This window comes from Moschus berezovskii, chromosome 24 (genome assembly GCF_049115385.1).
Source record: "Moschus berezovskii isolate FMDL1 chromosome 24, NW_MosBer_1.0, whole genome shotgun sequence".
Taxonomy (NCBI): Eukaryota; Metazoa; Chordata; class Mammalia; order Artiodactyla; family Moschidae; genus Moschus; species Moschus berezovskii.
The window spans coordinates 44,316,569-44,343,873 of NC_142483.1; the positions used below are offsets into that span (position 1 = coordinate 44,316,569).

The following is a 27,305-nucleotide window of genomic DNA, read 5'->3' on the forward strand; positions in this document are numbered from 1 at the left end:
GAGATGATGGAACCGTTGTTGGCAAAAAAGAAAAAAGGTAGGAAAGAGTCCAGTCTGCCCTGGAGCAGTATCTTAAATGAGTTTCTGCAGGAGGTGGGGACCAGAGGAGGCGAGAATGGAGCCAGGCCGCAGCCCTCCAGACTGGGGGAGCCTAGCCTGGTGGGGAGCCACAGCGCCTCTTTCCCCAGAGACTCAGCAGGGCCCCAGCAAGGCTGGAGAGGAGGAGGAGGCCAGGGGCTGGGGGCCAGCTCCCTTAGGTCAGCTGAAGGAAGTGCAGACCCCCAGGATCTGCAGGGCCTCTCCCCTCCCCCAGGCTGCATGTCAGCCCCAACCTCTCTTCAAAGCCCAGAGTTCGCAGGCAGATAGCAGGTGAGGTCAGTCCAAGACCGGGGTTTTCCCTCGCAGCGTGAATGGAGGGATGAGAGGGCAGGAGACAGGACAAGCTGAGGGCAGATCAACTTCTGGGCTGTGATTCCGGCCTTCAGGGTCCCTGTGTGTGAGCGACAGGACACGGGAGGACTCCCCATCCGGAGACATCACCCCCTGGCCGCAACACAGAGCTTACTGTAGCGCCCACAAAATCTAAGAGAGAGAGAGAATTGGAGAAAGTCAGAGGCCGCCCGGCACTGGGGCTCCCTCAGCCCCTCCTCAGGGTAGAGCTGGGTGGAGGGGTGAGCCGCACAGGTTCTGAAATGCCATCAGGCCTGACGAGCTGGGAGGCCCTGAGCCAGCTCATTCAACCTGAGCCCTAATTTCCACATCTGTACAACGGACATAATAGCCTACTTCTTCACAGAGTGATTCTGAGGGGTCAAAAGACGTAAATGATGCCTGCCAAGGGCCCTCAGTTCAGTTCAGTCGCTCAGTCATGTCCGACTCTTTGTGACCCCATGAACTGCAGCACGCCAGGCTCTGCACATAGTACACAGTGAAAATGCCAGCACTGTAGAGCTTAATTTTGTTCCAGAGGGCTTTGGCTCGGAACTGAGCTGTGAGGCTGACTCACCTTGAGTGCCCAGTGAGGGAAGGAAATCCCCAGATGCTGAAGGAAGGCAAACTGTGGCTCCCTTATGTCATTTTTAGGGCACTTTGGGGAAGGAGGAGAGAACGCTGAGTGGGACCCACATGGCCAAACCCCCTCCAAAAGGCCACGTGTCTTTGTACTGCACTTCTGGAAGCAGCCACCAGAGGGTAGGCGCCGACCTCATACGAAGACCATAGAAAGCACCTGGCGTCTGTGACTCCAGAGACAGGAGCCTCAGAGGACAGCTCAGCAGCCCAGGACGGCTCTGAAAAGGGGGCTGGCAGCATGGTAGAACTTGGCCTTTGGACTTGGACCTGGGCTCAAATCCTGGCTCCACCAGTTAGGTGACCTCAGGTAAGTTACTGGACCTCTCCAGACTTCAGCCATCCCACTTAAAAATGGTCACAGTGCCTGCCTAATGGGAAGCTGTGACAAGTGACAGCTTTCACTGAGCATTCCCCACCTGCCCCTTCATAGGCACAATTTTGCTTCATTGCAGGACAGCCCTGTAAGGTGGTACCTTTCTCAACACCATCGTTTAGGTTTTTTTCTTTTCCGTTTTATTGAGATATAGCTGACATACAGCACTGTATAAGTTGGAGGTGGAGAGCATAATGATTTGACTTATATACTGTGAAAGTATTAGCAACCAATTTTTTTCTACTTTACTAATGCTTAATATATGGTAACCTTCATTTAAAACACATTAAATTTACATAACCTACATTACGTGAAATAGGCTACAAAACCCTCAATATTTTTTGGCATTCTGAAATTTTTACACAAACCACAGCTGGGGGAGTGCTGATCCATTAGACAAAATCTGCTCTTTTCTTCTTTCTCTGACTCCAGTAGTCACCTCTAAGACACGTTAGACTGAAGGCTGAGTCTTCCCTATCATGGGGAGGGGGTCACTCTCCTCAGAGAAGGAAACCTCATGGAGAACGGGGACTGGGACATGAGTCAGTATCACTCAGATTCCTCTAAGATGAGAAACATCTAACTTGTAGAAGGAAGCTTCTCAGGAGGATGAAATGAAAAGGTTGTTCTGAACCTGGAGTGCCTCCCCCCATCCCTTGTCTCATCTCATGAAGACAATTCTGAGGGGTTCTTCTGGGCTCAGGTGAGGTGAGTTGGGTAGAGTCTGGGGAGTCAAAGCCTAGCACTGGGGCAGGTGTCCCTGTGGTCATCTGGTATGCCTGTTTGTATACAAGTCCCATTATATGGAGGAGAGGATGGCGACTATGGACAACTCCACAGATCAGGTCTCTGCGTATCCTCAGGGGATAAAAAGGACCCAAGTCTTACTTTTTTTTGTCCACCATTTTCATTTAGGTACTGCAGGAAACTGAGGCTCAAAGAGGTAAACTCATTTCTTAGCTCAACCTACTTCCAACACAAACAATTTGCCATCATGATCCAACTGTATTCTCACAATACCAGAGTACCTCCTGGCAAATGAGCTAATAACCGTCACTACCTACCATTATGCCCATTTTACAGATGAGAGACTCAGATGAACGTAATTAAAGGAAAGTGCTGAACATAGATCCAGCATCTGCTAACAGCTCAAGGAAGGCTGAGATGAAGAAAACGGTGAAATCCGATTTCTCAAGGCAGAAAACGGGCACCCAGACAGGCAGAGTGTCTCCCCCTTCTCCAGGGGCTGTGTGGGCCCCTGGGTCAGAGGCTTGACCTTCCTTTAGAAAACAATCTGGAGTTTTCGTTACAATTGTGAGTGTGCAATTCCACTTCAGGGAGAGACACCGAGAAAACAGAAGACCAAGACAGTCACTCTTGTGATGACCTTCCCAGTGACAGAAAAATAAAGGGGGGAACCTCCCTAACAGCCGCTACAAGGACAACGGGTAAGAGCCTACAATTCTGTCGTCGTATGTACCACTAAGCGTTGGATGAAAAGGACAAGATGGTTCTCCATAAAATGATAACAGTCTTAAAGATGTGCTCTGGAACTGAGCACCAGCAGCAATCTGGGGAGGGATTTGTTTCCGATGATGCCTCTCCTATATCAACATGACACGACCATGTATTTCATAAAGGGATGTACGTAGATATATAGGTAAGCATCTGATAACAGTGGTTAAGGCTCTGGCCATGGTGGTGTCAACTTTTTCCTTACTGTATCTTAATGTTACCTGATACATAGGGAGGTTTATGTGTACTATACTAGGTATAAAGCATACTGTTCCAAACATCTGTAGGCTCACCATGCAGGAACTTAATTCGCCAGTAATTTGTACCCACCCACCTGTCCCTCACCTCACATGCTTGCCTCTCTGCTTCCATTCCAACCACAGAGAACCACCATCCTACCTTTTGTATTGATTATTTTGGGGGTTTTTTTGGTCTGTTTTTAAATACAATATTAAACTGTATTTAGTGTAGTGTTACTTAGTTTTTAGCTTTAAAAAATTATCACTCTGTCATCTTCTGGAATTTGATTCCCCCTGCCTCAACATTCGGAGAAGGCAATGGCACCCCACTCCAGTACTCTTGCCTGGAAAATCCCATGGATGGAGGAGCCTGGTAGGCTGCAGTCCATGGGGTCACTAAGAGTCGGACACGACTGAGCGACTTCACTTTTCACTTTTCACTTTCACACATTGGAGAAGGAAATGGCAACCCACTCCAGTGTTCTTGCCTGGAGAATCCCAGGGACGGCGGAGCCTGGTTGGCTGCCGTCTATGGGGTCACAGAGAGTCGGACACGACTGAAGTGACGCAGCAGCAGCCTCAACATTATGTTTACAGGATGCAGCCATTCATTGTTACCTAAAACTGGCATTCACTCATTTCCACACTGGTAAACAATTCCGTGATGCGAATACACCACCATGTATTTACCCATCCTCCAAGCTGCTTTTAGTTGTTTCCGATTTTGAAACTGCTGCCAAGAGCATTTATGCACATTTCTCCTGGGTTTATACTCATGGTAGGGTTTGCTGGGTCAGGCCCCTGCAAATGTTTAGATCTGAGGGATAACCTCACACTGTCTCCAAGGCAGCCGGCCTCTCTGTAAAGGTTCCTACTTGGGCTTCCCTTGACTCCGAAGGTGTCCCGCCCCACCCCCCAGCCGCCGCGAGCCCGCCCACTCGCCTTTGTTCTCCTGCTTGAGCTCCTCCTGCAGCAGGTCGGTTTGCCGGTTCCCCAGCACGAAGGCAAGGAAGGAGAGGATGAGGGCGTTGAGGATGCCGATGATGGCCAGGATGTACGCCCAGCGCACCGAACAGTCCCCCAGGGAGTACTTCCCAGTCTTGGCCCCGCACATGTCCCGGATCGTCTCGGCGTCCCAGCCGTCGGGGAAGATCATGCAGCCCAGCACGAGGCACAGAGCTGAGGGGGCGCGGGGCCGAGCCCACCGCCGGGTCAGGAAGCAAGAGAGAAGGGGTTGATTACTTCCCAGAGCCTGAGGACCACCACAAGCCCCCCCCGTAGGCTGGGACCTCGCACCCCCACTCCGCCCATCACCCCAAGAGCTTGTTAATCTCCCACCAACCTAGAAACTAAACTCTAGGAGGGCCTCATGCCTTGGAGAGCAGAAACGCAAGGCCTTTGCCTGCCCCATCAGATCAACAACTCCTCCAGGAAGCCCTCCTGGAGACAGAAGAAAATAGCAAACCAGGGTCATCTCCTTCAGCTCCCTTTAGCATCTTGGCACATCGCTCCCTCATCCTTCTCATTCTTTATTTTTCATTTCTGTCATTTACTCAACAAATTTTTATTGAGTGCCATTTTCCAGGCTCAGTAGGCCACCTCCAGGCTGGGATCTCCCTCCCCTGGCAGTGAGAGTTTTTGACCGTGTTTGCTGGAGTGATGTTGCCCTTTAAGTGTCTGACTGACAGTCCGACAGAGACTGCATCACTGTGTCTGAGACGCTCCCAAAGGCTCAGGTTGGAGCAAGGGGGCTCTTGACCCCATGCCAGGCCCACAGGGTGCTAGACCTGGGTTTAAGATGACAGTGATGACAAAGTGGGGGTGGTGGTCAGTTCTGCCCACTGCCGACGAGACAGCTAGTCCTCAGGGTGGGTAGGGACCCCTGGCTTTGCCATCTACTTCCTTCAACTACCATATGTGCGAAAGCGTTCCCCACAGCACAGACTCCTCCCTGCCTGAGTTCTGCTGCTTCTGGTCTCATCCCCCACCTTCCAACAGGACAGTCCTTCCGCACATCCCCACGGATGTGTTCCTGACACTCACTGACACAGGGCGCCTCAACAGCACTCTGATCTCACACACACAGACACAGGAGCAGGCCTTCATTCCCCTCTCCTGTGCTCGCCTTCTTCAAGACAGTTCTCCATACAGCTAGTCCATACAGTGTTCAAGGGGAGGCCACCTCTATTTAACGGCTGGGAAACGAGTTTGCGGCAAAGGGGATGGCAAATGCAAGAAGCCTTGAGGCAAGAATGAGCTTGGTGAGTTAAAAGAGTTCCACAGTTTGAAGATGCCCTTTAGAAACCCAAATGGGGAAGAAAACTCAGGGAGCAATCAGGGCTGGAGATATAAATGTGGGGGCTGTGGACATGTAAATTGCCGGGACTAGACATTATAGAAACCGAAGAGAAGGCCCAGAACTGAGCCCAGAGGTGCTCTATCATTTACGGGGCAGGAAGCGAGCCTCTGGAGAGGGCTTGACCCATTCATCTCCCCATATACCCCTAACACTTTCCAAGACCCTCCAGGACCCTGGAGAGAGGAGGAAGGTCAATTGCCAGGAATGAAGAAGTGGCAGATAAGGACCCTAACCTCATGGCATCCCCAGGGCGCTCTGGGGTGGGGCGGGTAGTGCACTCCCACCTCCCCATTCTCGGTCCTGAATCTCCAGCTTGAGGCAGGGGCCTGGGGAGGGAAGAGCCTAGGGAGTCCCTCCGCCTCCTCTCCCGAGTACAGTGATTCCTCTGCCGCCCAGAGCATCCCCGTCTCCATAGAAACGCGCGGTATCCTGCGGGTGGCCCTCCTCCCTCCGCAAGCTCGGCGCTCAGTGAGTTTTCTTCCCCAGGGCTCTGCGCCTGCACGTTCTCTCGGTCTCCTTGCCTCATCACTTACGTGTCTCTCCAGTCGTGCGTCTCCAGTCCTTTCTCTTCTCCACCCTTTTCCTCTTTCTTTGCCTCTCTCTTCACATGCCTCCCCCTCTCTCCAGCTAGTCCATACGTGCGCAAGCCTTCAGTCCTGACCCTCTTCTCTCCTTAGATCTCAGCATTTGACATTCATTCAACACCCCTTCTCTTCTGTCTTTTCTCACTTCTCTTCCTCCTCTTGACCTATCCCCCACCCTTCCCCCTCTCTGACTCTCCATGTATTCCACAAATAAATTCTGAATATCTGCTCTGTGTCAGGCACTGTGCAGGCTGCTGGGGACACTGGCAGGCATGGTTTCTTGTCCTCGGGAGCAGAGGTGTGTGGAGAGGAATCAAGTCAGTACACAAATAGAATACTTATACGTGTCAGGGAGCGACTGGAAAGAGACGCAGGATTACAGGGACACTCAAGAGAAGGCAGGGGCTGGGACCGCTCCATCTCTCACTCACTCCCTCTGCCTCCTTTGCTCTGCAGTGTTCGAGGTGGTGGTGATGGGGCCCCAGAGACTGCTCTGGGAACAAGAAACACCCAGAAGTAAAGCAAATGGAGAAAAGTCAATCGGACAGCTTTCCTTAGACCTGGGAAAGACAGGAAGAGACCTCTAGGGACAGTGTAGGCCAGGTAAGTGATCAAGAGTCTCAACAGTCAGTGTGATAACTAGAGGCAAGGCAGCCTTCAACATCCCCATTTGCTGGACGAGGAAACTGAGACTGAGGTCTTTGGAGTACAAGTTCAGGTATCTTTTTGAAGTAATGAGTTGGCTGAATTGGGTAGACACAGGTGCAAGGTGCAGGGTGGGGCAGGTGGGTGCACTGTGGGATATATAGCATCACCCTGAGCCTCGACCCACCACCCCCAGTGTCTTACGACACTCTCAAATGTCCCCTTGGGGGCAAAGCTGTCCCTGGTTGAGAACCACTGGTCTAGGGGAAGGGGCTCCCAGATGGGGCATGACTGTCCAGTCACCCTAGAGTCCACTGATTTCCCAAGCAGCCAGGAGGTATTGTGAGAAATTTAAGATGAATGAAATTAAAGTTATTAATAATATGATAATGCTAACAAATAGTATTGAGTGCTTAACTATGTGCTAGGGGGCTAAGCTTCTCACATGCATGATCTCATTTAATCCGATAACAAATCTAGAGGAGGGAAAAATGATCATTCTCATTTTACAGATGAGGAAATTGAGACTCAAAGGAACTAAGTATCATATCCATGTCACACAGCTAGGAAGTGGTGGGCTCTGTCAGCATTTGACAGATGCTGTCAGTAAAGTAAAGACCCAGACAGGTCTTTACTTAATGTTTCCCTTTGAGCAGACTCACTTCTTTTGTTTTCTGGCCACACTACACGGTTTGTGGGATCTTAGTTCCCCAACTAGGAATTAAACCCAGGGCCTAGGTGTTGAAAGCACAAAGTCCTAACCACTGGACCACCAGGGAATTCCATAGACTCACTTTTTAACTGAGAAGCATTTACTTACAAAGTAAGCTTTATATCACTATCAAAGAAAGGAAACCAGGATTATTTGCCATAAATAGAAGGAAACTATAATCACAAGTATGTGTGTGTGCTCAGTTGCTAAGTTACATCCGACTCTCTGTGACCCCATGGTAGAGTGAAACCAAACGTTGTCCTTAGGTTCAAGCTGGACACTTTTACCTGTCAGATGCTCTGAGCCACCTCAGAGCACCTTGAAAAGGAAGGAAATTCTGACAGGTGCTACAATGTGGAGGGATCTTGAGGACACCATGCTAAATTAAATGAGTCAGTCACAAAAGGTCAAATATTGTATGATTCCACTTACATGAGAAACCAAAAGCAGTCAGATTCCTACAGGCAGAATACTGGTCGTCAGGGATGACAGGGGAGGGTGTGGGGAGTTGGCGTTTAATGGGGACAGAGTCTCAGTTCTGCAGGTGAAGAGAGAGTTGTGAGAATAGACGGTACGGATGATTGCACAACGGTGTGAATGGACTTAATGCCACAGAACTGGACACCTAGGAACTGGTAAAATGGTAAATTTTATGTAATGTGTATTTTACCAGAAAAGAGAGAGAGGAAGGAAGGGAGGAACGGGAACACAGAAAATGACATGATGTATTTTCCTCATGGATGTATGTGTAATGCACACAAAAATATCTTGGAAATACAGAAATTAAGTTTATCACCATGGTGGCCTCTGGGGAAGGAGAGGATGGGGACTTTACCCTGTCTGTAAAACTTCAGCTCTTCATGGAGTGAATGTATTCATGTATTACTCATAAAATTAAAAAACATAATTAAAAATACTGGTTTTTCAGAGAATACATATATGCATTGGGCTTCCCTGGTGGCTCAGAGGTTAAAGCGTCTGTCTCCAATGCGGGAGACCTGGGTTCGATCCCTGGGTCGGGAAGATCCCCTGAAGAAGGAAACGGTAACCCACTCCAGTATTCTTGCCTGGAGAATCCCAAGGACGGAGAAGCCTGGTAGGCTACAGTCCATGGGGTCGCAAAGAGTCGGACACGACTGAACGATGGAACGGAACGGAACGGAAGCTTCCAAGTGTATATAAACATTCCTGGAAGGATACAGAAGCAACTTAATGATGGGCACCTCTGAAACAGCCCGGTGTGGTGGAGGGAAGGAGGGGGACACTGTTTACTCTCTGCCCTCCCGTACTGTTGGACGTCTTTAACGTGTGCAGAGATTACTTTGATGATAAAAAACAATATTATTCTGTCCAATCCTTTTCCACCTATGTCTGGCCATGAAATCCTCTTAAAGGTGTAAGCCTTTAAGAATAATTTAAAAAACTAAAGGAAAGTTGAAAGGAAAAACAGTAACTTGGGTTTGGGGAATAAACCCAGAATGAGACTGAAGAAGTGATGAATTCGTAAAAGAAAATAAACAATATTTGTTTTCTTTAAAGTGTGTGTGTGCTGTAAATGTGCCTTTACATAAAGCTTTTAAATTATGCATTTTATGCTTAGCTATTTTAGCAGAGTTTCATTATGATACCATTACACTATCCTCAAGGGACATCCATGGGGCCAGTCACTCCTAGAGGGAGGCCTTTGTTTATGCTCAGCTGGCCCCTCCATGCCTGATGTACCACAGCTGCTACCCATTACTAGGAGGTCAGACTGGATGTCCCCCAGGGCTTTCTTTTCCTGAGCAGACTCCAAAGAGGCTTGATATGGACTGAACTGGGTCCCCACAAAAGTGATATTTTGAAGCCCTAACCTCCAGTGTGAGAGTATTTGTGAAAGGGGCCTTGGGGAGGTAATCAGAGTTAGATGAGGTCATGAGGGTGGGGCCCCATGATGGGATTAGTGTCCTTCTAAGAAGAGACCCCAGGGCTTCCCTAGTGGTCCAGTGGTGGAGAATCCACCTGCCAAGGCAGGGAGCACAGGTTTGATCCCTGGTCTGGGAGGATCCCCCATGTCACTGGGCAACTAAGCCCGTGTGCCACAACTACTGAAGCCTGCGTGTCTAGAGCCTGTGCGCCACAAAAAGAGAAGCTACTGCAATGAGATGCCCATGCCACGCAACAGAGTAGCCACCGCTTACCGCAACTAGAGGAAGCTCACAGCAAGAAGATCCAGCACAGCCCAAAATAGATAAATAAAAAGAAGTAAATCTTTTAAAAGGAGATACCAGAGAGTTTGCTCTCTCTCCTCACCTGCCATGTGAGGGTGGCAAGAAGGAAGGAGGTAGCCGTCTGCAGGCCAAGAAGAGGACTCTCACCAGAACCTAGGTCTTGGAATTCTAGTTTCCCGAACAAGGAGAAAATAAGTGTAAGCCACCCAGTCTACGGTATTTTGTTGTGGTAGCTACATGCAACAATTTGGATGCATCTTAGAGTCATAACACTGGGAAAAACTGAATCCACTTATATAACATTCATACTGATAACCCTGGTCACTTCTGAGGAGGGAACTTAGGGGCTGAGGACAGGACAGGACAGAGACCTTACACTGCTAACCTGTGGCCCCTTTTGAATTCAGGACCATGTGAATAAGTGACCTACTGAAACCATAAGGTAGGTGGGAGTTGATCACTAATAAGTGAGTATTGCCAGAGATTTTTCACTCAGAATGAAATAATTAAAGCAACAAAGAATCAAAAGGCACAAGCCAAATGAAACTCACAGAAATAATGAATTAATCACACACAAAAAAACATAAAACCAAAAATCTCTAGACCCCTATTGACTGAGCTTGCCAATTTCTAAGAATTTATCCTAAGAAAATGCTCAAGAATGTACTCTAAGATTTAGCTATGTGGATGTCTATCACGTCATTATTTGCAAGAAGGAAAAGAAGGAAGAGACGAGAAGGAAGGCAGAAGGGGAGAAATAATAAAAGAAGGAAGGAAAGAAATAAGCAGCTAAGTATCCAACATCACAGGAATACCAGGGAATACTATTCATACCATGGAATACTATTCCCCTATTAAATTATATTGAGTAAGATTTAATGATACAGAAATTACTCATGATAACGTTAGGTTTCAAAAGGATGTGAAAAATAACATACAATATAATTTCATTTCGGGGATACTCACATGGTTATAGCAACAGTTATATAAGTTTGCCACACCAGGTCCCATGCTGAGTATCTTACACAACACTGTGGAATAGGTGCTGTTATTATCTTCTGTTTACAGTTGAGGGCATAGAGGCACAAAGAGGTAATCCAAGTTATCTAAGGCCACAGAGCTGGTAAGTTTCAGAACCAGGATTTGGACCCGGCCAGTCTGGCTCCAGAGCCTGCTCATAACCAGTGCTCTCTACGACTGCAGACTAACAGTAGATGACTGCTTCTGGGAGGGTGAGATGACGCGTGTAATCTTATCTATACTCTCCAGGGTCCATACAAAGAACAGTGACAATTTGACAAAGCTGTAGGTGAGAGATACGGAGGAGCAGTATATGGTTGCTCATATCCTGTATCCTCTGAGAGTCCCTTCCTCACCTTTAGGAAGGCTTTTCTAGAAAGAACCAGCCGACTTTGGGGCTGAGAGGAGCCTGGAAAAGGGTCTGTGTTGGCACTACAACCACAGCTTTCCAAGGGAGTGCTTCCCCAGACCCGGTGCACCAGGGGGCTGTAGGGAGAACCTCCCTCCACCCCAAGACAGAGGTTGTCCTCAGTCCTTCGCACCGGCTCCGTTCTGGCCCCCCAGGGCAGGGGCTTATGGTACAAGGGAGACGGGGTCTCTTTAACAGTCACCCCGACCCACTGGATTTGAAGATCCACGTCCAATCTTGGCGATTCTGTCAGCTGGGGAGCTCAGGGGTGGGTGCCGGGGCTCCCCAGGGCCCCCCAGCACCCAGATGACAGAGGCACCCTGACTCCTCCCTTTCCCTCACCCCACATCCCATCCACTTGCAGGGCCGACTGGCTTGACCTCCAAAACGTATCTCGGGCTGACCTCTTTTCTCTGTCTCCACTGCTGCCATCTGTCGCAGCCGCGTGGTCTCCCTCCCGCGTGACCGCAGCAGCTCCTAACTGGACTCTCTGCTCTCAGCCTTGCCCTCCCTTCATCTGATCTCCACTCAGCACTCAGAGGAAGCTTTCCGAAGCAGACAGTGCCACTCACTCACCTGTTCAACACCTTCCCAAGTTGCCCCTTACGCTCAGGAGAATCCCTGAGGCCTCGTCCCAGACTGTGTGGCCCACAGGCTCCCCCTACTTTCCTCCAAGCCAATCGGCCTCTCGATCCCTACACTCCTGCCACACTGCCCCTCCTTTCCAACCGTCATCCTAACACTAACCCGAACTACCTTTCTTGTTCAGCCCTACCCGCCCTGCCCTGGAGGTCTTGGCACTGACTGTTCCCTTTCCCTGAGACACTTCCTCCAAGCCATTCAGTCCCTGGGTTGTGGTTCCTGATCTCGAGGAGACTACAGTTTAGTCAGGGGACTGTTAGGAACACAAATAATTGTACCTGGTGTCACAGACGCTGTTACAGAGAAATGGGGTACCCGTCACTCTGCGCAGTAATTATAATATTTCGGAACAGTATTTACCGCACCACCCCTGGGTCCGGTCTGCTCAGTGGCCTCGCGTGGCCTCTGGACACCCTGGAACCCGCCATCCGCTGCATCCCCCGTGGCGCTGGCTCGGCTCTGCCGCACTCAGCTCAAGGACTGGGTCAGAAGCCTCCTGCAGCTCTCCCTACTTCCTGCCTCACTCCTCCAGACTGGCCCAGGCCCATCCAGGTGGCCCCATCCCTTCCCCGTCCCCTCTGGCTCCTCCAGGAAGCTGTCCTTTCTCGGGGCTGTTCTTCTCAGCTTCTCTGTTGCTAATTTGAGCAGCTGCTCTGGCTCCTCTCTCCAAGCCGCCTTTTCTGGCTCCTCCTCCTCCTTGCATCTTAAAGGTTGGTGTTTCTGGGCTGTCTCCTCTTTTGCTTCCCCACGCTCTCCCCTCTCCCCCGAGCCATTTCACCCACCGTCAGACTCACATCTGCATCTCTAGCTGAGACCGCTCTCCTCAGGCCAAGGCCTGAAAATCCAACAGCTGGCAGACCCTTCCTCTGACAAATTCAGCATTTCCCAGACTGAGTAGATCTCCCTGCTGGGTCCTTTGGGCATGTCATTCCAAGACACAATCGTTCAATGAGGGGACCTGGAATCATCTGCAAGGCCTGCCTGTCTTCACCTCGCCCCACCAGACACACACCTGCTGGGCTCCTAAATAGTCTCCTCCTTCCCCTCCTCCAGCCTCAACCCCTTTCACCTGGACCACTGCCACTGCCCTCCACCAGGCTCCTGATCTCCCATCAAGCCTCCATTCAGTCCGTTCCCTGCAGCAGCTGCCCAGGTCATCTTGCTAAACCCACATCTGGCCCTGGTCATTCCCATGCCTACATGTAATTGCTCAGAAGCTAGGAATAAGACCCCAAATTCCAAGGCCAAACTTTCTAAGCTCCCTGCTTTTCTAGGTGTATCTCCCAGTTCTCAATTTTCAACCTTTTTTTTTTAATTGACAACAATTTTACCTAGATTCACTCTAATCTTAACTTCCCTCCAGTTCCAGAAGATGAGAGACCCTTTTTTTTTTTTTATTTTTTTTGATGTGGACTATTTTTAAAGTTTTTATTAAAGTAATTACAATATTGCTTCTGTTTTATCTTTTGGTTTTTTCATCATAAGGCATGTAGGATCTTTTCTTCTCCATCAGGGATCCAACCCACACCCCCTGCACTGGAAGACAAAGTCTTAACCATCAGATATGAGCTAGTTACTATTATAGTCTCCATTTTATAGTGGAGGAAACTTAGAGTCAGAAATTGTATAACCTTCCAAAGGACACTTTAGTTGGTAATGCCACACTCAGGATTCAAATTCAGGTTGGCTGACCATTGAATATGCTGCCTCCAAAGGAGCGGGTGGTAGAGCTAGGACTTAAATCAGAGCTCATCATCTGTTTATTCAATAGACACTCTGTGCCAGGCAGACTCCTGATCCAGGGCTCTCATTATGCCATTAAACAGCTCTGGGATTAAAGGTTCATAATGATGGATAAGATGAAATGGAAATGAAAAGAATAAAATAAAAATGAAAGACTGTCAGAATAAAAATAGTTCAGCCCTCAACCTCTTTACACCTCCAACCCATCCTCTCTACCGACAACAAGATCTATGTTTCCCACCCCTACTCCAAGACCTTTCTAGGTATTATACTACACTCAGGAGCCATACCGGAAGGAACCGGTAATTTGCTTAAGCTGAGAAAAATAGAATTTCACCATGGAGAAAACACCCATAGACAAAGTCAAAAAATAAACTGATGGATAATATTTGCAACTCATATCACCAAGAGCTAACTTTTAACTTATAAAGAGTTCTTACAAATCAAAGAAGGGAAATCCCATTAACTTGGTAGAAAAATATTTATGAACTGACAGTTTACAGAAAAAAGACAGGAACACCTTGGAAATATTGTGCATTTAGTTCCAGACCACCACAATAAAGCGAATATCACAATAAAGCGAGTCACACAAATTTATTTTTGGTTTCCAAGCACATATAAAAGTTATGTTGACACTATACTGTAGTCTATTAAGTGCACAATAGCATTATGTCTAAAAGTACAAACTTAATTTTAAAATCCTTTATAGTTAAAATAAATGCCAAAACAATTACAAAGATTACTGATCACAGATCAACCATAACAAATAAAATAATGAAAAAGTTTGAAATATTGTGATAATTACCAAAAGGTGACAAAGAGACACAAAGGGAGAAAATGCTATCGGATAAATGGCACCAATCAACTTGCTCAACACAGCTTCAAATTGTTAAAAAAAAAAAAGGGGGGGGTGGAATATCTGTGAGGTGTAATAAAGTGAACTGCAGTAAAATGAGGTTTGCCTGTATATATAAAAGGCACTCAACCTCATTCCTAAGAGAAAGACAAATTACTACCATAAGAGAGTACTTTTTGCCCATTGGGTTGTCAAAAATAAAATATTTGATAACATATTCAGTTGGCAAGAGTGAGGGGAAACAGGTACCCTCATACCCTGTGGCTATGAGTGTATCTTTGTGTAACTTCTACGGAGGAGCCTATGACTGAATCTGTCAAAATTGTAAACACAGAGACCATTTAATCTGGCAATTCCACTCTAGGTCTTTATTTTATCCTAATAGTTACATATGTGTCTTAATTATTTATAACATTATCCATTGAAATACTGTTATGGCAAGATGTCGTAAACAATTTAAATATTGATTTCTAAATGATGACGCATCCATACAAAAGTATATTATAGGAATTCCCCGGCAGCCCAGTGGTTAAGACTTTGCCTTCCAGTGCAGGGGGTGTCAGTTCAATCCTTGCTCAGGGAGAACTAAGAATCTCCACATGTCTTGTGGCCAAAAAACCAAAAACATAAAACAGAACCAATATGGTAACTAATTCATTAAAGACTTTAAAAATGGTCCACGCCAAAGAAATCTTGGGAAAAAAGTAAACTATATTATGCAGCTCTTAAGGAAAAAGTAGCTCACTATACACTGATTTGGTACAATTTCCAAATGTGTTGTTGAGTTTAAAAAGAAAGACAAACCAACTGTTTAGTATCCTACCATTTGTGGTGGTTTTTAAATATGTCCACAACTTTTAAAATATACTTCTTTTCAAGAGGAGGAGCTGAATTCTCCTCCCCTTGAACGTGGGCTGGATTTAGTAACTCACTTCTAAAAATAGAGTGTGGCAGAAGTGGTCTGTGATGTCTGAGATTAAACATAAAAGGCAGTTGCTACGACAAAGGAGGCAAGAACTTACAATAGAAAAAAGTCTCTTCAGTAAGGGGTGTGGGAAAGCTGGATGACAGGTCACATGTAAATCAATTAAATTAGAACATTCCCTCACACCATATACAAAAATAAACTCAAAGTGGCTTAAAGACCTAAATATAAGACATGACACCATAAAACTCCTAAAAGAGAACATAGGGAAAACATTCTCTGAAATAAAGCGCAGCAATATTTTCTTGGATCAGTCTCCCAAGGCCAAAGAAATAAAAGCAAAAATAAGCAAATGGAACCTAATCAAATTTACAAACTTTTGCATACTGAAGAAAACCATCAACAAAATGAAAAGACACCCTACAGAATGGGAGAAATATTTACAAACTGTGCAACTGACAAGGGGTTAATAACCAAAATATATAAATAGCTCATACAACTCAAAAGAACCAAATAATCCAATTTTTAAATGAGCAAGGCAGAAGACATTTCTCTGAAGAGGACGTACAGATGGCCAATAGGCACCTGAAAAGATGCTCAACATCACTAACTATTAGAGAAATGCAAATAAAAACCACAATGAGGTATCACCTCACACTAGTCAGAATGGCTATCCTCGAAAAGCCTACAAATAATAAATGCTGGAGAGGATGTGGAGAACAGAGAACCCTCCTACACTGTTGGTGGGAATGTAAATTATTGCAGCCACAACGGAGAACAGTATGCAGGTTCCCTAAAATACTAAAAATAGAGGCAACATATGATCCCGCTATCCAACCCCGGGCATATATCCAGAAAAGACCCAAAAAAAGTGATATATATATATACAATGGAATATTATTGAGTCATAAAAATAGTGAAATACCGTCACTTGCAGCAACATGGATGGACTCAGAGAATATCATACAAAACAGAACAGACTCACAACTAGAAAACCAACTTATTGCTACCCAAGGGGAAAGGGAGAGGGGAAAGGAATAAATTAAGAATCAGGGATGAACAGACACAAAATTCTATACATAAAATAAACAATAAGGATTTACTATATAACACAGGGAACTATATTCAATATCTATAATAACTTATAATGGAATATAATCTGAAAAGTACATAACTGAATTACCTTGTTGTACACATGAAACACAATATTAAATGTTGTGTAAATCAACTATATATCAGTGTTTTTTAAAAAAAGGCAGTATGATGCCCAAACAAATCTGGAAAAAGGAGCACAGTTGGAGGACTCACACTTCCTGATTGGAAAACTCACTAGAAAGCAACAGTGATCAAGACAGTCTGTTACTGGCATAACGGCAGACATACAGATCAACAGAACAGAAGTGAGAGTCCAGAAATTAACCCACAGTCAATTGATTTTAGGTAAGGGTACCAAAACCATTCAACTCAGACAGAACACTGTTTTCAATAAACAGTGCTGGGACAACTGGATAGCCACAAGTAAAAGAATGAAGTTGAACCCTTACCTTACACCACATACAAAAATTAACTCAAATGGATCAGAGCCCGAAGTATAAGCATAAAAACTATAAAACTCGTAGAAAAAAATCATACAGGTAAATTTTTGTAACCTTGGATTTGGAAACGGATTCTTAGATACGACATCAAAAGCACAAGCAACAACAACAGAATGGTAAGTTGGATTTTATATACATTTAAAACTTTAGTGCTACGAAGAACACTGTCAAGAAGGTGAAAAGATAGCCACAGAATACTAGAAAATATATGCAAACCATATATCTGATAAGGGACTTATATCAAGAATATAAAGAACTCTTACAACTCTATAGTAAAAAGAAAAATAACCCAGTTTGAAAATGGGTAAAGGGGAAGGGGATGTGGAGAGGAAAGAAACAGGTGAGTGAGAGATTAAGAGGTACAAACTCCCAGCTGCAAAATAAACGAGTTCTGGGCATGTAAGGTACAGTGTGGGGAGTATAGTCAATAACTATGTAATATCTTTGTACAGTAAAAATAACCAGAGTTATCATGGTGATCATTTTGAAATATATAGAAATATCAAATCACTACGTTGTATGATAGGAACTAACATAGCACAGTAGGTAAATTATACTTTAAAAAATCAGAAAAAGAAATGAGATGGCTTGTGGTTATCAGAGGTGGGGGTGGGGTGAGACAGAATAGGATGAAGGTGGTCAAAAGGTACAAACTTCCAGGGATAAGATAAATAAGTACTAGGAAGGTAATGTACAGCATTAAAAATATAATTACCACTGCTGTATATTATATATGAAAGTTGTTGAGAGTAAATCCTAAAAACAAACAAAAAAGAGTAAATCATAAGAGTTCTTATCACATAAAAAAAGTTTTCTATTTCTTTAATTTTGTAACTACATAAGATGATGGATGTTTGCTAAACTTACTGTGATAATCATTCATAATATATGTAAGCCAAATTATGCTGTATGCCTGACACTTATACAGTGCTATGTGTCAATTATATCTCAATAAAACTGAAAGGAAAAAAATGGGCAAAGGACTTGAACAAATGTTTCTCCAAAGAAGATATGCAAATGGCAAACAAGCATGTGAAAAGATGTTTAATCATTAGAGAAATGCAAACCAAAACCACAGTGAATTACCAGTTCATACCCACTAGGATGGCTATAATCAAAAAGTCAGATAAAAAAAAAAGATAATAACACAAGTGTTGATGAGGATATGAATAAGAACCCTCACACACTTGCTGGTGGGAATGTAAAATGATACTGCCACTTTGGAAAACAATCTAGCAGTTCTTCAAAATGTTAAAGTTGTCACTTGAGCCAGCAATTCCACTCCCACATATATATCCAACGGAACTGAAAACATGTATCCACACAAAAACTTGTACACAAATATTCATAGCAACAGTATTCAAAATAGCCAAAAGACAGAAACAACCCAAATGTCCATCAGCTGATAAATGGATAAACACAATGTGGTATATCCATACAATGGAATATTATTCTGCCATAAAAAGGAAAGAAATATGGACATATGCTACATCATGAATGAACCTTGAAAAGAGTATGCTAAGTGAAAGAGGTCAATCACAAAGACCACAAATTATCTGATTCTATTCACACAAATGGAGACGGAAAAGGCAAGCCACTCCTGTTCTTGCCTGGGAAATCCCATGGACAAAGAAGCCTGGTAGGCTACAGTCCATGAGATTGCAAAAGAATCAGACATGACTTAGTGACTAAACAACAACAATTTATACAAAATGCCCAGAACAGTCTTACTAGATAAGAGAGTAGGTTAACGGTTGCTTAGAGGAGGGAGAGGATGGGGATGGTAGGCTTAGAGGGTGACAGCCTAAGGGTATAAGCCTTCTTCTTGAAGTGATGTAAATATCTTAAAATTAATTGTGGTAGTGGTTACACAACTCTGTAAATATACTAAAAACCACTGAATTGTACACTTCATACATGTGAATTTTGTGGTACATGATTTATATCCCAATAAAGTTGTTACCAAAAGAGGGGGATACGCAATGTATCTTCTTATTTCTCTCTCTCAGATCACTCACTCTGAGGTCTCCTCCAACCCAAATCAAGCTTCATCTGACACCAGTCCTCACTGAGGTCTTGGGTGCAACTTCATGAGAGACCTGGAGCCAGAACTACCCATCTAAGCTGCTCCCAAATTCCTGTGACTCGCAGAAACAGAGATGAGAAATACGTAAGCCACTGGACTAGGGAGTAATTTTCTCTGCAGCAATAGAAAACTAGTATACTATTGATGAAAAAAAAAATACATTGTCGGCATCTGCTTGTATATTTATGCAATTTCTCAGAAAGGATACTCAAGAAATGGTAAAAGTGTTTGCCCCTGGGAAGAGACCTCTGGGAGGATCCCTGAGGGATGAGAGCAGGGAGGACACATATCTGACTGTACGTCATTTTATCTTTTGTTTCATGTGCAATGTATTAACTTTTCCAAAAAAAAAGAAAATCAAAGAATTTTAAAAACTTTTTAAAAAGTCAACAACTATCTGCTGCTTGTGAAGTCTAAACTCCTCAGCGTGGTGTACAAGGCATCCACAGTGCAGCCCGTGTCCATCTTCCCAGTCTCGGCTCTCACCTCCCCTCACACTAATTGTTTGTGGTGCCCAAAATGCACCAGGCTTTCCCCTCCTCCACACCTTCAATCATACTGACTCTTGTGCCTGGTTCCCTTTCTCCTTCCTCCCCATCCTTTAAGATTCAGCTCAAACGCTGTTACTTTTTTGGAAGACTTCCCTGGCTGTCCTTAATGTGTCAGAAGTGCGTGCCCCCAAGATACCCTTGCATGATTCAGTCATTTCATATGTCATCCTACAGTGTGATGATCTGATTTCTTTCCTATATCTCCCTTTAGACTATGAGCAAGGACTCCTTTTTTCTTCTCCTTAGCAATACCATGGGCTTCCCTGGTAGCTTGGATGGTAATGAACCCGCCTGCAATGCAGGAGACCCCGGTTCAATTCCTAGGTTGGGAAGATCCCCTGAAGAAAGGATAGGCTACCCACTCCAGTATTCTTGGGCTTCCTTGGTGTCTCAGATGGTAAAGAATCTGCCTGCAATGTGGGAGACCTGGGTTCAATCCCTGGGTTGGGAAGATCCCTTGGAGGAGGGCATAGTAACTCACCCTAATATCCTTGCCTGGAGAATCCCCACGGACAGAGGAGCCTGGCAGGCTACAGTCCATGGGGTCACAAAGAGTCTGACTCGACTGAGCGACTAAGCGCAGCACAGCACAAACCATGCAGCATGCAGAACTTTCCTGTCCAGAGATGGAACCCGCGCCCCCTGCAGGCAAGTTCGGAGTCTCAACCACAGCACCGCGTGGGAAATACCTGGGAAAGAGGACTCACTCAGGCTTCCCTGAGCCTAACACAGGGGAGGCTGTCAGTAAGAGGGCCGGTGGGAGAAAGAAAGGACGGGGGTAGGGAGAGAGGGAGCAAAGCAGAAAATGAAAGAAGGGAGGGAGGGAAGGACGGTGAAAGCAAGAAAGAAGGAAGGAAGGAGAGTTGGTGGAGAAAGAAAAGCAGGGAAAGGAAAAGGATGGGAGGAAAGAAACTCCCCAAATGTGCTCAGCAGTCTCACTGCATACAACAAACACTCTCTGGATGAAGAAAACCCCAAACCAGATGTGAAACATAACCCAAGGAACCGGGGCAGAATGTGGATACATATTCTAAGCTGCAGTGACACTGCTGTTTGTAGCTCAGAGACCCCTGATGATTTAGGACACACATCGTAGGCTGGAAGATGCTCACCTCTGGATCACTACCCAGCCCCTTGGTGTCACCAGCAGTCTCCCCAGCTCCCACTCCATCTCACATGCCCTCTCTCCATGGTGAGTCTAGCACCAGTCAGTGCCTTGCACACAGTAGGCCCTCAACACTGAGTAAATGTGGTCAGAATCATCGCCCTTCTGTAGACAGAGAGTCTAACTTTGTGACCATGAATCTGTCTCTTCTCTCTGGAACTCAGTTTTTTTCGTCTCTACAGCGAGGGTGTGGAGCCAGCTGATGAGTAGGACCCTTCCTAGCTAACAGTCCTTGGCTTCTCAAGGCCTCTGATCATCTCAGCAAGTCCAGAGTCTTTCACCTGAGCAGCAAGGACCCTCACAAGCAGCTCTTCACTCAGACTACGTCACAGGAATAAGAGTGACCATTCATTGGTTGATCACTGTACACCAGGAACCACACTCAGCATTTCAGCCCCACGGCTTCATTTCTTTCTTTCCATCACCTCTGAAGTAGGTACAATAATCATCTCCATCTTACAGAAAAGGGAACTGAGAATCGGAGAAGAAACCCCATTTATCCAAGGAACACAACTGGGAGGTGGCAGAACAGGAATTCTAAGTCCTCCACCACTTCTCCACACTGCCCCCTCTGACCCTGAACCAGGCTTCCAGCTAGCAACCTCCCTGTGGCTAACCTCAGTCAGCCCACAGGTAAGCACTCAGTACATTGACCCTACCGTTGTAATTTGTGTATTCCCATCCTGTGTTCCAGTTCAGGGGTAAAAACAGGTTCTAGATCCATTTAGACTCATATGAAGTTTCAGCTCCTCCCTTTGCTAGATGTCTGACCTTTAGACAAGTCATTTTAACAGATGAAGAGCAAATGACATAATGAATGTGAAAATGGCTAGCACCTCGTAAATGGGAAAGACCAGATAAAGCACAGCAGAGAGATTCTGACAAGCCCTAAAAAGCTGACGCCTCACTCCACAAAGAGCCACCTGAGTCTCCCAATCTTTCCACTTAGCATTCAACTCTTCTGGCAAATTCATCTTGTCTTTATTCCCATCCTGAACGTTCCTTTATAAATCCTTCATAAATCCTTGGGCTTTCAAGTTAGACAGACAGGGTTACACTTCTGGCTTGACTGCTTACCCACTGTATGACCTTGGACAAATGACTCTCCTTTCTGAGGCTCAGTGTTCTCACCTATGAAATATTCATGAGGGTACCTACTTCATAGGGTGGTTGTGAGGAGTCAATAATAGTATGCATGTAAATGTTTAGCATGTGGTCAAGCATATAATAAAGGCTCAGAAATTGTTAACTGTTTTTTCCTGAATAATAACAGTGGTCGTAGCTTTGAACTACCTGCTGATTGAAATCTAAGCTTTCTGACCCAGTCCTCAGAGCCTCACACACTGGAGCTCCATCATTCCTTCCTGGCCTTGTTCCCTGCTCCTCCCCTAAGTGATGCCCACACTCAAGCCAGATGTGGCTTTCTCCCCTCTGTCTCTCCACCATGATCCTCCCCTCCATTCAGAATGCTCTCTCAAACCTCACATCTGGCCACCCAGCCTGACTCAAGCTTCACCTCCCAAATAAGCCAGCAGCCTCCTCAATTGCCCTGGGTTTCCACAGCACCTAAGGTTGAGTACATATTAGTGCCTCAGACTGTCCAGAGTGAGGTTTCTGTCTGCAATTGTCTTACCTACAGTACCTCTCCTCCAGTGGTCACAGCTGATCTCTCTGTGGGGGAATTTCTTTCTCCCCTATTAGTTCATGTGTCCCAGGAATGGGCATATGACTGAGACCTTAGACAAAGTCTCACTGATTAATTAAGAGGTGGACACTTGACCAAAGCTGAGCCAATCAGAATGAGCCCCGGAACTTTTTCTGCAATCACTGAATAACAAGTGTTCTTTTGTCCACAGGCAGTGCTCAGTTGAAACAAGGTAAATTCAGAGCTGCTGGTAGCCATACTTATCACCTTCAAAAGAGAAGTGAACTTAACAACAAGCCAACACAGAGGAATCAGGAAATGGAGAGATTTATTTTTAATGACATTATTTGAGCATCTGGATCCATCCATGCCTGAAGCCAGTACTCCTGGCTATTAATGTATGTGAGCCAAAACCACTACCCTCTTTCAGTTCAGTTCAGTTCAGTCGCTCAGTTATGTCCAACTCTTTGTGACCCCATGAACTGCAGCACGCCAGGCTTCCCTGTCCATTACCAACTCCTGGAGCTTACTCAAACTCATGTCCATTGAGTCAGTGATGCCATCCAACCATCTCATCCTCTGTTGTCCCCTTCTCCTCCCACCTTCAATCTTTCCCAGCATCAGGCTCTTTTCCAATGAGTCAGTTCTTTGTATCAAGTGGCCAAATTATTGGAGTTTCAGCTGCAGCATCAGTCCTTCCAAAGAATATTCAGGACTGATTTCCTTTAGAATTGACTGGTTGGATCTCCTTGCAGTCTAAGGCTCTCAAGAGCCTTCTCCAGCACCACACTTTGAAAGCATCAATCCTTTGGCGCTCAACTTTCTTTATAGTCTAATTCTCACATCCATACATGACTACTGGAAAAACCATAGCTTTGACTAGATGGACCTTTGCTGGCAAAGTAATGTCTCTGCTTTTTAACATGCTGTCTAGGTTGGTCATGCCTTTTCTTCCAAGGAGCAAGTGTCTTTTAATTTCATGGCTGCAGTCACCATCTGCAGTGATCCTGGAGCCCAAGAAAATAAAGTCTGTCACTGTTTCCATTGTTTCCCCATCTATTTGCCATGAAGTGATGGGATGATCTTAGTTTTCTGAATTGAGTTTTAAGCCAAATTTTTCACTCTCCTCTTTCACTTTCATCAAGAGGCTCTTTAGTTCTTCTTTGCTTTCTGCCATAAGGGTGGTGTCATCTGCATATCTACCCCCTTTACCTTATTTTAATTTACTTAAGTCAGCTTGAGTTGGGTTTCTGTCACTTCACTGAGAGAGTGCTGACCAATACAGTGATTCAGCTAGATGGTAAGCTTCCTGTGAGCAGAGGTTGTGCTTTATAGACCTAGGAGCCTTGAGGTCAGAGTTGATCTCAGTGTTGCAGCACCTAGCAGAGGGATGATCACTGAGCAGGTGAGAAATACACAGGGAATAAATATCTCTTTGTATTTTCCCAACGGTCCAGTGCTCTGCACTCAGAAGACTCTAAAATATTTAAGTAAAGGGACTTCCCTGGCAGTCCAGTGGTTAAGACTCCATGTTCCCAGTGCAGGGGGCAGGGGTTTTATCCTTAAGAGGGGAACTAATATCCAACATGCCCCATAATGCAGCCAAAAACAAAAACAAACAAAAAACCTGAGTAAATGTTCACTTGAACAAAAACTATACAACAGGCATTCTAATATATATACATATATTTTTACTTTGCTGCATGGCATGTGGGATCTTAGCTCCCCAACCAGGGATTGAACCCATGCTGCTTGTAGCAGAAGAACAGAGTCTTAACCACTGGTCTGCCAGAGAAGGTTCTCTACTTCTTATGTGATACAAACAAGGTCCTCTTCTTTGCAGTTTCTCTGAGGATGACTGATTTCTCCCTTTCTAAGTAGAATGATCTTAGTGAAAGAGTTATTCTAGGAACCTCACATGGCTGAAAGACATATTTTAAATCCACTAATCTGACTGATCAGTCCCCCATTGTACAGATGAGAAAACTGAGATTTAAGCTAAAAATGGTTGGTTAACACTGCATGGTGAGTCACAGGCAGAATCAGCTAAGATACACAAACCCCAGCACAATGCCATGACTAGTAGTTCAGAGCTCCGGCCCCCGCCCTTTATTAAGCAAAGTGAATCAATCACTTACCCAGAGCTCAGAAATCTCTAAGTAAGGTAGAATGAACTGCTCAACACTGATAACCACCTTTGGACTGGGGCAGTAAGACAAGGGAAAGAGCACTGGGCCAGGAGTCAAGCCTGCTGCTGCTGCTAAGTCACTGCAGTCGTGTCTGACTCTGTGCGACCCCATAGACGGCAGCCCACCAGGCTCCACCGTCCCTGGGAGTCTCCAGGCAAGAACACTGAAGTGGGTTGCCATTTCCTTCTCCAATGCATGAAAGTGAAAAGTGAAAGTGAAGTCGTTCAGTCGTGTCTGACTCTTAGCAACCCCATGGACTGCAGCCTACCAGGCTCCTCTGTCCATGGGATTTTCCAGGCAAGAGTACTGGAGTGGGTTGCCATTGCCTTCTCCGAGTTTACTCTATTACTGGTTGTGTGACCTTCACTTCTCCAGGCCCAGTTTCCTCTCTCTAAGATAGGAGTGGAAGAAAGCAGGGTTCAAAGAAGCTGAATTCTCAGATCCCTGAAATTCTATATTTACGTGGGGCTGTTGGATAGTTCATCAAATCCCAAGATTAAATACACATGGATTACAGAGAATTGGAAGACCAAGAGGTCAACAACCCATCTGCAGACTACAAATTAAGGTTCAGAAATGGGAGTTCTAGCCGAGTTTATATTCTTTCTGGCTCGCCTTATAAGAGTAGAATGGAAATAGCTTTCTGGGAATTGACAGATACCCCCCCAAACACATCCTACAATTCTCCTTTCTCATTTTCTCCAGAATCTTAAAAGACCATCATCAAAGTTGATTTGAGTGAGATGAACTTGAAACATGCCCACCAGAATGTCCAAACTAAATAAATGCTGACTTCTGCAAGGCAGTACTTTTAAGAGCTTGATTAGTTCTTCTAATGAGCCCATAATTCCTCCCAGCATTTGTAACAGTCCTCTTGGGCAAGCAAACCAGTCTCCTGATTTTGCTTTCACACCTTGACTTTCATCTCCAGTGACCATTCTCAATTTGATCACCTTTGATCAAGTTTTCTACACTTGACCATTTCCAAAAACCAGAGACCTCCTTGAAAAGATGGTGGTTTTCCCTCCATGACAATGTTCAAGAGCATATGCCTCACAATCCAAAGACAATTCCCTACAGTGTTTTAAGCAGTGGAATCATCAGGAAATGACAGAACACCTTCTACAGGAGGTCTCTTTTGAAGGGACTGACACTTGTTGAATATCCTGAGATGCTTATTTTTAAAAACCATCTTAGCTGCATGATCATCACATTTTCCCTTTTCTTTCTCAACCCTGGAATGCTCTAAACTTTTTCCTTCACCAAATCTTCTTCAGTCTTCCTCCTCCATATCCCTGCCATACCATGGCCCCATTTTCCCCAGGCCAACTCTCTTCCCTGCCTGCAATTAGGCAAATGCCCAAGTTGCTGAATCTTCAAAATCGGTCTTCGATTGAAAGGTAGGTGGGGATGGAGGGAAGGGGTGTCTAATGGATCCTGGAAAACTATCTCAGCAGTTCCTACTCCCAAAAGGCCCTTCTCTGGTCTTTAGGGCAAGGTGTCTGTCTTAGCCAAATATTTCAGAGAGTCCCCAGAGACTCATTCTCACTAGGCATGGCACCAGAACCCTTTCTGCCTTCGGGGCAGGGGATGCTGGAGACTTGCCCTCCAGAGACCCATGTTTCCAGGTGTTGTCAACCACCCACATTTCAAACATTGGACAGACACAATAGACAGCCTTCTCCAACCCCCCCTCATCTTTTCGCAGCACTTCATAGTTTACAACATACTTTTTCATGAGTATTTGGAATCTTCTCCACTGTTTTACAGATGAGAAAACCGAGCCTCAGAGAAGTAAAGCGAAACATCCAAGTTGATAACATAAGCAAGTTAAAGGTCAAAGTCAGACCTCTTGATTCGCCATCTCATGCTTTTTTTCAGTGCAACAGAAATCGCTCACATATAGAGTAACTCCTCATTCAGACAATTATTTCCCCTAAGTCAGCCAAAAGAGACTCTCAGAGACCCTCAGAAACTCAAACAAAATGCTTAACACATCAATAAACGCAATCTTCCCACATCCAAGCACACAAATATATAGACTCAGCTCTAAGCCTCTGCCCTCTGCTCCAACGTGTCTCTCTCATAGAATCCCCTCCCCAGTGGCTACTGAGAGTCAGTGAAGGAGGTGTGTCTTTAGACAGAGAAGTAGAATCTATCTCTGACTCCTTCAAAAAGGGGTCTCGGAAGAAAGGAGCCCCGTTCTCGGCGTCTGTTCTAGGGGTCCCGCCCCCGCCCCTCCCCTACCTGCCAAGAGCTGCATCCAGGCGCAGATCTTGTAGACCGTGGCCGTGTTGCAGAAGAAGAAAAGCGCAAAGCAGGTGATGCAGCCGAGGATCAGCACCATGGAGAGCAGCACGAAGAAGGCGGCCGCCTTGAAGGCGCCGGACGGGATGGTGCTGAAGTCGGTGAACGAGCCGCGGCAGGTGAGCTCTCGGCCCGCCAGCCCGCTGCCCACACAGTAGTGGAAGAGGCCGAAGTAGCCAGGTTTGGGGGTGCTCACGCTGTCGCCCACCCAGTAGGGCTGGATGAAGACCACCACGTTGATGATGGCGAAGCAGATGGTGAAGATGGCCCATAGCACGCCGATGGCCCGCGAGTTCCGCATGTAGTGCTCGTGGTAGAGCTTGGAGGCCTCCTGCGAGGGCAGCATGGTGCCCGGGGGCGGGGCCGGCGGCGGCGGCGGCTGGCGGGGGCCGCCGGCCCGGGACCGACCGCCGGGCTGCCGGGCGGGAGCTGGGGACGCACGCGAGAAGCGGCCCTGAGCCAAG

The 27,305-nt window shown here is 45.8% G+C and overlaps 1 protein-coding gene and 1 long non-coding RNA gene across 2 annotated transcripts; one reads left to right on the plus strand and one right to left on the minus strand.

Moving 5' to 3' along the window:
* Positions 1-481: 481 nt before the first annotated feature.
* LHFPL4 (LHFPL tetraspan subfamily member 4) lies at positions 482-27,267 on the minus strand. The gene is made up of 3 exons (XM_055414397.2): positions 26,782-27,267; positions 4,141-4,377; positions 482-582 (listed from the first exon to the last, which is right to left on the minus strand). Exons 1-3 carry the CDS (start codon positions 27,185-27,187, stop codon positions 482-484), a joined length of 744 nt encoding a protein of 247 aa, XP_055270372.1. The 5' UTR covers positions 27,188-27,267.
* LOC148774042 (uncharacterized) lies at positions 1,763-8,985 on the plus strand. Its single transcript, XR_016036153.1, has 3 exons — positions 1,763-2,387; positions 2,528-6,744; positions 8,427-8,985. It is a non-coding gene; the product is annotated as an uncharacterized LOC148774042 (long non-coding RNA).
* Positions 27,268-27,305: the final 38 nt, after the last annotated feature.